Below are 9,368 nucleotides of genomic sequence, written 5' to 3'. Positions count from 1 at the left end.
ACCCCCACGCGTCCACGTGGTTGACTTTTCACTCTGCGTCCCCTCCACCCCCTGTACACGAGCTGACCCACCCCCCCCTCCTCGCCCTCCTCGCCCTCCTACCGCTGTCCGTAGCCGTCACCTCCCTGGCCACCCACCCACGCGGGATCGCAGTTTTTTGTTGTTTTGTGTTTTTTGTATTTTTGCGCAAAAAAGTCAAACCGCGCCGCCTCCCTCCACTTGCTCCCCCCCCCCCCAGCCTTCTTGCCTCCTCCCACCCACCCACCCTGCCTCCCCCTCGCACTCACTTCTTACATCAATCTCGTGAAAGTCCACACGCAGGAGCGACCCCGCTTGTCCCGGGGTCCCGCGATCCGCCGCGGGTAAATCTCAGAGCAGCGCAGTGCGCCCAGTCAACATCCACGGGACAATTCTTCAAGATCTTTCTTCCGTCTTCCATCCCTGAAGAGTGACAGCGCCCACCCCCCGCAAGGACCCCGTTTCTCTCCGGGATCTGTGATCGCCGCTCCTCCCTTCGATCTCCTCTCCTTCTCCTGTCCGACTCCGCGCCACACCTCTGCGCCACCGCTCATCTCGAATTGTCGCCTCCATCCGCTCGGCTCGCTCACCTCTCCGGCGTCGCCACGATGCCTGCCAATGTGCTTCGTCCCTTTTCATCCTCCTCTTCATCCTCCTCTACATTCCCATCCTCCTCCTCTGCATCATCATCATCATCCCGTCCGCCGACGAGGATGCTGCTGCTGCTGCTTCTGCTGCTGCTGTTGAGCGGTGCGCGTTTCGCCACCGCCGCGGGTTCATGCCGAGCCCGAGACGCCGCCGCTGCCGCAGCAGCCGCTCTAGACGCCGGGCCGGACGCCGTCGGCCCGCGCTGCTGCCCGGGCCGCGACAACTCGTGCCGCGGCCTCGACGACGACGCGGTGGGGGGTCCGGTCCCGCGAGCCCGCGAGGCGCTCTGCTACTGCGACGCGCACTGCGAGAGGACGGGCGACTGCTGCCCCGACCACGCGCGCGTCTGCCGGGAAAGCGGTGAGCCCCCACCCCACCTCTCCCTCACCTGACCCCCCCCCATCTCCCCTACCTGTGAACCCCCCCCTGACACCCCCCCCCCCCCACCTTACCATGTCCACGATGCCCCCCATCCTGTGGTGGTGCGTGGGGCTCAGGAAGGGCGCGCGCGTGGGGAGTCAACTCCGGGCCAAGTTGTTTCGGTAGAATGTGGGACCTCACCTCTCCCACGTAGGCGTGGAAAGATAGTGGGGGGGGGGGGGGGGGGGCAGGGCTGACAGTTGCCCCCACCATCAATCCGTGGACAAAGAAGAAGGGGGGCAGGCTTTATGTTTTCAGGAGCCCCCCCCCCTCAACATCGCTAGTTACCCAGCTCTCGCCACCCCCCCCCCAAAAAAAATCGAATTTCCCAGGGTTCTACTCAACAGTGTCTAAACTGTAGTCTACAAATCGAGTCTCTAACAACCGTGTTGAGGTACATAGATCGATAGATAGATGATGGCAACGTGAAAGTTATTGATAATGGCCATGTCAGAGCAGCCACCCAGCTGACACGGCCACGCTGTGTGTCCACGCGAACCGGGGGGGGAGGGCGAGGGGGGGGGCGCAATTCATCAGTGAGCAGCATCGCCTTGCTAAGGCGGGCGGATTCAGCCGACTCCCGCGCCCGGGTGTGTGTGAGATGTTGACTACCTCGCCAGGTTACAGGGGGGCGTGGATTCGATCCCGACCCTGACGCCTGCGGTATATTTGGAGTTTGCCCCTTTCATCATCATCACGGTGGCTATGAGATGTTCACTACCTCGCCAGGTATACAGGAGGTCGTGGGTTCGACCCCGACGGGAGTTTTTGTGTCTCTCTCCCCGCGGCCGCGAGGATTTTTCTCCGGGTCATCCGGTTTTTCCCCTGCACATTTAGAATCGGCGTGCGTTTAGAGCATTTGGCTGCGATACATTTCCACACGATGGTGGTAATAATAATAATCAGTTTAATAGTTGTAGTTGTTTTCGTTCCGATAGATTATAATTCCGAGATTTACAGATTCCTTGCGCTTGGAACGAACGCCTCGATATCGGAGCGAGGTGCAGGGCCACTACCTCGAGTGGTGGTGCAGAGGCCACTGAAGGGGTCGTCAGCAGTCGCGTAACTAGCTTAACTAGCGTAACTAGCTTAACTAGCTTAACTAGATTAACTAGCGTAACTAGCTTAACTAGATTAACTAGCGTATCTAGTGTCACTAGTTTAACTATATTAACTCGCTTAACTAGCGTATCTAGCTTAACTCGCTTAACTAGCTTAACTCGCGTAACTAGCGTAACTAGCGTATCTATCTTAACTAGATTAACTAGCGTATCTAGCATATCTAGCTTAACTAGCGTATCTAGATTAACTCGCTTAACTAGCTTAACTCGCTTAACTAGCGTAACTAGCTTAACTACACAAGAAGCAACACGCTCACTGTTTCCAAATTAATTGGCCAAACAACTCCAATGTAGCAGGACTCTCCTGAAAACGAGCCTTGGGACTCAGTGAGATTGGACTGTGGTTCGTCCCCCTGTGAGTCTGTCCTCCCCCTTCAGCAACCGTCGCCACCATCGCTGCATCCTCCCCGCCCCGTTCCAGCTATCCCATCCACCCATGCCATGTCACCCATCCCATCCATCCATCACGTGCACCCATCCCATGTCACCCATCTCATCCACCCATGCCATCCATCCCATCCATCCATACCATCCACCCTTTCCCATCACGTGCCCCCATCCCATCCACTCATCCCATCCCATCCACCCACGACCATCCCCCCTCCCCCTCGCCTCTCTCCCCCCAGGGTCTTGGTGTGTGTGGTCGAAATTTGGTGTTTGGGAGTTCAGTGTTTGTGGACACGGGGACCACAGAGGTCAGGTTTGGGTCTCGCTGACCTCTCCGTGGACCCGGGCTTGAGCGGCGTGTTCCATTGTTGGTGGTGGCGGTGGCTACGCTGCTGCCCGTGACTGCCCGTGACTGCACGTGACTGCCCGTAGGCCCGCGCCGTGGAGGCAGCAGCGAGGGTTGGTGGATCACCGCACGGATGTTGTGAAACTCCCAGGGCGTCGAGGAGGTTGCCACATACCCTGGGCTCGCCAGGGGAAGGCGGTGCAGCAAGTGGACTGATCGCCACCTGTTTCCATCTGTACGGGGATAGAGTGTTGTTTTCGCCTCGTGCAAGCCGTGGGTTTTCTCCGGGTGCTCCGGTTTCCTCGTTCCACGTGGTACAATAATAATAATGCGAGTGTGATAATAAACACAACTCATCATTCATTGGGGGCCGAAAACTTCTTAAAATAAACTACAATGTGGCGGCAGCAGGACCCTCCTCAACAGGAGTCATCCTCAGTGTGTACAATTGTGATTACTAGTATTACATTGTCAGCCCGTGGACCCCGCTTCTTAGCTGGAAGTCGTCGAGTCTTGAGGTTCGAGGTTGGAGTTCTCTTTGCGATGTTAAGAGCAGTGCGCGCTCTGAGCGATGTTGAGCAGGGGCGTCTCGCACTACTGAAACCCTCTCCGTGTCCCTCTCTCTGTCCGCGTGTCTCTGTGTCCGCCTGTCTCTCTGTCCTCGTCTCTCTCTCCACGTGTCTCTCTGTTCGTGTGTGTGTCTCTCTCTCTCTATCCGGGTGTCTCTCTCCACGTGTCTCTCTCCACGTGTCTCTCTGTTCGTGTGTGTCTCTCTCTCTCTCTCAACGTGTCTCTCTGTCTGCGTGTCTCTCTCTCTGTCTCCACGTGTCTCTCTGTCCGCGTCTCTCTCTCCACATGTCTCTCTGTTCGTGTGTGTCTCTCTCTCAACGTGTCTCTCTGTCTGCGTGTCTCTCTCTCTCCTCGCATGTCTCTTGTCCGCGTGTCCCGGCGTCTCCCCCCCCCCCCCCCCCACAGCGGTGGACTGCGCCGTGGGGCCGTGGGGCGCCTGGTCTCCGTGCGACTCCGCGTGCGCCCAGGGCAAGCAGAGCCGCGCCCGTGACGTCCTCGTGCCCCCGAGGAACGGGGGCCGGGGCTGCCGGGACCTGAGGCAGCGGCGCGGCTGCTACAGCCCCCAGGGCAACGCTTGCCGCGGCGCGGAGGGTAACTAAAGTGCGCCCGTAATCGAGGGTTTTTGGGTTAGATCGCGTTATTTATAAATGTGTCGCAACCCTCCACCAGCCGACACGGCCAATAAGTAAAAAATGTGTCACGTTAACAAAACGCCAATTAGTTACTTCTTCAGCCTTAAATGAGTACGTGGTGCGGTGCGTGGACAGCGTCAACACTGATGGGAGGGGGGGGGGTGCCTGGGCGTGGTGCTGACCCCCTAATTCGCCGTGCCGACCTTAATAGGTGCTCGCTAACCGTCTGATAGAGGCGCCACGTATATCCCGTAGAGTATTTGGCCACTGCTATCATTAATTGTCCACACGATGATAAGCCACTTCGTTGAGCTATCATTTGTGACCAGGTCGCTTCTGAAAAAAAAATAGCTACATAGCTCAGTGGGCCTTACCTGGTAAAATAAAATGTATTTTCTTTTAAAATCGTGGTACGCTCTGTCTGTCTGCCCTCTAGAGATGGCCAGCTTGCTGCCCGAGTTCTACCGGCAGGAGCAGAAGGACCCCTGGAGGAGACCCCACGTGGTGCTCATGGAGGAGGGACCCAGGTGAGTGTGGTCTTGGCGATGGTGGTGATGGTGGAGGCGCGGGGTGATGGTGATGATGATGGTGGTGCTCGTGGGCTATGCGTGGCGGTCGCCCCATCCAAACGCCGTCCAATCTCAACGCCGCGTTGAGCCTCCGATGTTGAGACGGGGCCCATTCCGCGTGATTCGCGCTCGGCTGTCTCCGCTTTACAGGAGACACACAACGCAGACGCAAGCTTCACCTGTTGGTGTGACAACCAAATGGGGAACACCATGCCGACAATACAACCACCCACCCATCCACCCACCACCAACCCCACCCACCCATCCACCGACCCATCCACTCACCACCAACCCCACCCACCCATCCACCCACCACCAACCCCACCCACCCATCCACCCACCACCAACCCCACCCATCCACCCACCACCAACCCCACCCACCCATCCACCAACCCCACCCACCCATCCACCTACCCCACCCACCCACCACCAACCCCACCCACCCACCACCAACCCCACCCACCCATCCACCCACCACCAACCCCACTCACCCATTCATCCACCCCACCCACCCATCCACCAACCCCACCCACCCATCCACCTACCCCACCCACCACCAACCCCACCCATCCATCCACCACCAACCCCACCCACCCACCACCAACCCCACCCACCACCAAACCCACCCACTCACCACCAACCCCACCCACCCACCACCAACCCCACCCACCCACTCACCACCAACCCCACTCACCCATTCATCCACCCCACCCACCCATCCACCAACCCCACTCACCCATCCACCCATCCCTCAACCCCACCCATCCACCAACCTCACTCACCCATCCACCCATTCCACCAACCCCACTCACACATTCATCCACCTCGCTTCTGGCTAACCATCACACAAAGGCGGTGGTCACCGCGTCGCGCGCTTTCAGACGCGCTTCTGTGGCCGTCTGGAACGCTCTTCCTTCCGATATCAGGAAGCCACTTTAGCCGTGCACTTTGAAATCATCATCTAGATTGACAAACGCATTTCTTTAGAACTGCTTCTTGTGTTTAGTTTGTTGTCCTTCCCCCGCACCTCCGATTAGCGCTGTTGGCTACGTGCGGTGCTAAAGAAGTTCGGCCTACACACAGCGGCAGCCACGGTAGAGCAAATTCCGCCCGCTACCCCGAGCCTCACGCCGCCACTCGCCAATCTCATGGCACGCGCCGCAACGGTGACATTCTCTCCTCTCGTTTTTTTACCATCAGAGGAAACAAGAAGAAGATGCTCGGTGTAGTCGACACTTTGCTTCGTTGATCATTTCGTTTTTTTAATGCTTTGCTTTATGTAAACCACCCCCACCCCCCTTTTTAAATGAAAAATTTCACAATCGATTTCACGCTCTGCTCTCCTCCCTCCTCCCTCCCTCCTCCTCCTCCCTCCTCCTCCAATGCCGCCGTCGTTCTCAGCCACTGCGTCTACTTTCGCGTGGACCACGTGAGCAGCGGCTGTCAACTCCCGGGTCCGGTGTCGAACCGGGCCCTCTCCTACCCGCCGCCGGGGCAGGCGGCTGCGCTCTGGGCCAATCGCCTGCGCCGCGGGCACCGCGTGTGCGCCGAGTGCAGGGGAGGGGCGGCGAGGGGCGGGGCTCGCGGGGGGTGTCCGGGGGAGGGGGTGCATGCGATCACGTGAGGAGCCCCCCCCCACTTCCCCCCACACTCAATGCTTACACTCATCACGTGTGTGTGATGGTTGATGTTGAGGAGTGTGTGGGTTATTGTCACCCATGATAGAGGTTTTTGTTGGGGTAGATCGCGTAGATATATAAGATGTGGTGTCGTTAAACCCGCCACCACCCGACACGGCCAATTCGTAAGGGGTTGTCACGTCAACAGAACGTGACGATTCGTTACCAGTACAGCGCGCCTGTTGTGTGTTGGTGAGTAAACCCACAACATTGACAATTCGAGTACGACGTTTCGCCAGTAAGTACAACTAGCTTCATCAGGCGACAGCCAGGTTTGTGGAGAAATCCTCCGTGTTAAACGGAGGATTGTCATGTTGAGAAGATGATTGTGGGATGTTCAGTTCATAGTCATCATTAACGTCAGGATCATCAGCAGCAGCAGCGGCGGCGGCGGCTTCATCATCAGCTGTATCGTTATCAGTGTCATCATCGTATTCATCGAGACCATGATGATGATCATGAACACCAGATCACAATCATCATGTCGTCATCATCACAGACAACCGACACATCATCATCATAACATACTCATCACAAGCGTGAGATCATCATCATCATCACGAATACCAACCACAGCACGCTACATAATGACAATTTATATCTTTATTTTTTATCCAGTAGGGGCACGGGGTAAGAACGTTACAACAACACACACAATACAACAACACACACAATACAACACACACAATACAACACACATACAATACAACACACAATACAACACACACAATACAACAACACACACAATACAACAACACACACAATACAAAAAGTACCCTAACACCGTAAACCATTGACAGGACACAGTGGGGGGGGGGGGGGGTAGTTGGCGGCCGGGTGGCTTCTCCGTCAACGGGACTCATCAGCAAGGTGCTTGCGCTGCTGCCATTGTCTCCGTGCGCCCAGGACGTTCTGGGAGGCTGCCTGGGTGCCCGGCTGCCGGGGCTCGTGGGTGCGGGAGGAGCGGCGGGAGCGGTGTCGGTGCCGCGGCGAGAGCCACGCGGCTCTGCTCGTGTGACCCCCCCCCGGCCCCCCACCACACACCGGGGGGGCTTGGGAGGGGTGAGGGGGGTCAAGCAACGCGCTCCGGCCTCACCGCGCTGGTCACTCGCCGACGTCTACGTGAGACCCACGTGGCCACGCGCGCGCGCGTGCGTGGCCACGTGAACGCTCGCTGTTGTGTCGCACCGGGAAGAGATGTACTCTTTGATTTTTATTCGGTAAAGTCACGTAGGTAAATTTTTAAAAAATAAATTAAATAACGACGTTTCGGGCGCAACACAAGCGTCCTTCTTCAGGTGGGGAAAACTTAGCGAAAGCACACCGCTTAGACACACACACTTAGACACACACACTTAGACACACACACTTAGACACACACACTTAGACACACTTAAGCGGTTGTGCTTTCACTAAGTTGTCCCCACCTGAAGGAGGACGCTTGTGTTGTGCCCGAAACGTCGTGATTAAATTTATTTTTAAAAAATGTACCTACGTGACTTTACCGTAAAAATCAAAGAGTATGAATCATTGCAGTCACGAAAACTTCAAATCTAGAAGGGAAGAGATGTAAAGGCAGCCTCGGCGGGGGGGGGGGCGTGTTGTTACGCAAGCTCTCGCTCAGCCCTGTCCACACCGCCAGCTCAGAGGAACTGGATGCGTCTGCCAGGAGGTTGTCCACCAAGACCGAGTCGAAAAGTTTATTTCGAAAAAAATGTGTCCATCGCAATATTGTCTCGCCTGTCAGGTCTGGTGCTTCTAAACGACATTCTGGCCACACGTGCAGTTCGTTTGAGCTGGTGGTCTGGATAAGGCTGCGCGCTCTTGGTGTGTTGTTAAATCTGTTTCAGGACGGCTTTAAAGTTGTTGGGGTCGTTGTTTTTTGTTGGGTTTTCAGTTACAGATTTGAATTATTGAACCAGGTGTGGGCTGAGCGAGGAAATTGAGGTCACTGTCCATTCATTCTCTCATCTTGACCCGCAATGCCCTCTGTGGGACCACGTGTCGCGTGCCTGGGCACACGACCGGCATCGCTCTTCGTGTCAATTGTGTTTGGTTTGAATCGAACCACGCGTGAGACGAGTTGGCTCAGCGAGATCGTTACTCATCTCATCATCACCACCACCACCACCCACTCACCTTTCACCACCACCCTCCTCCTCACCGCGACCCCGTGCCACATTCCTCACCACGACGCGAGCGGCGGGTGGCGACTGCGTGGGATCGAAACAGCGCGTGGTGGGGACGTGGAGTGAGTACAGTGAGGGGACAGGGAGACAGGGAGACACGGGGGGGGGCTAGGGAGACACGGGGGGGTAGGGAGACACGGGAGGGGGGGTAGGGAGACACGGGGGGGGGGGTAGGGAGACACGGGGGGGGGGGTGGTTGGGTGGGGGGTCCCTGTACGCCGCTGGGAGCCACGCGCGTCAATTAGCGCCCCCCCACCCCGTGAGCCCCCGCGGGAGCATCCCGGATTATCCCGGGGAGACGACGATGATGGAGGTGGCGGTAATGGAGACAGCTCTGCGTGTGGCGTCAGGCGACGTGGGCTGTTCAACCGCGGGGGTGATGATGATGGTGATGATGATGATAATGGTGATGATGATAATGGTGATGGTGATGATGATGGATAGGACGGTAGTAGATATGAGATGATGTTGTTGCTGTTGATGATCATGATGGATGTGATGGTAATGATTTGCGTATTTTTTGCTGCTGTTGATGTGTGTGGCGGGGTGATGCTGATGGAATGTGCCGATGATGATGATGATGCTGGTGACATGTTATGCGAATGAATGGAGATTTGCGTTCACGGATGTCGATGTTGTTTGGGGTGATGAGGATGATAAAGCTGAGGGTGATGATTAGGGTGGTGAGGGTAGTGGTGGTGGTAATGGTGGTGGTGGTGATGGTGGTGATGGTGGTGGTGATGGTGGTGATGGTGGTGATGATGATGGTGGTGATGGTGGTGATGATGA

General features: G+C 56.7%; 1 protein-coding gene across 1 annotated transcript; it reads left to right on the top strand.

Annotated features, from left to right (window-relative positions):
• The first annotated feature begins 299 nt into the window (after nt 1-299).
• LOC133348325 (somatomedin-B and thrombospondin type-1 domain-containing protein-like) lies at nt 300-8,677 on the top strand. The gene is made up of 5 exons (XM_061561067.1): nt 300-1,026; nt 3,916-4,101; nt 4,579-4,669; nt 6,113-6,331; nt 7,297-8,677. The coding sequence occupies exons 1-5, from the start codon at nt 627-629 to the stop codon at nt 7,406-7,408; spliced, it is 1,008 nt and encodes a 335-aa protein (XP_061417051.1). The 5' UTR covers nt 300-626; the 3' UTR covers nt 7,409-8,677.
• The last annotated feature ends 691 nt before the right edge of the window (nt 8,678-9,368 follow it).

Source organism: Lethenteron reissneri, chromosome 27 (genome assembly GCF_015708825.2).
Source record: "Lethenteron reissneri isolate LAM-NWPU_2019-01 chromosome 27, ASM1570882v1, whole genome shotgun sequence".
NCBI classification, from domain to species: Eukaryota; Metazoa; Chordata; class Hyperoartia; order Petromyzontiformes; family Petromyzontidae; genus Lethenteron; species Lethenteron reissneri.
Note: the sequence above shows the minus strand (reverse complement) of the source record. Positions and strands in the feature narration are given on the sequence as shown.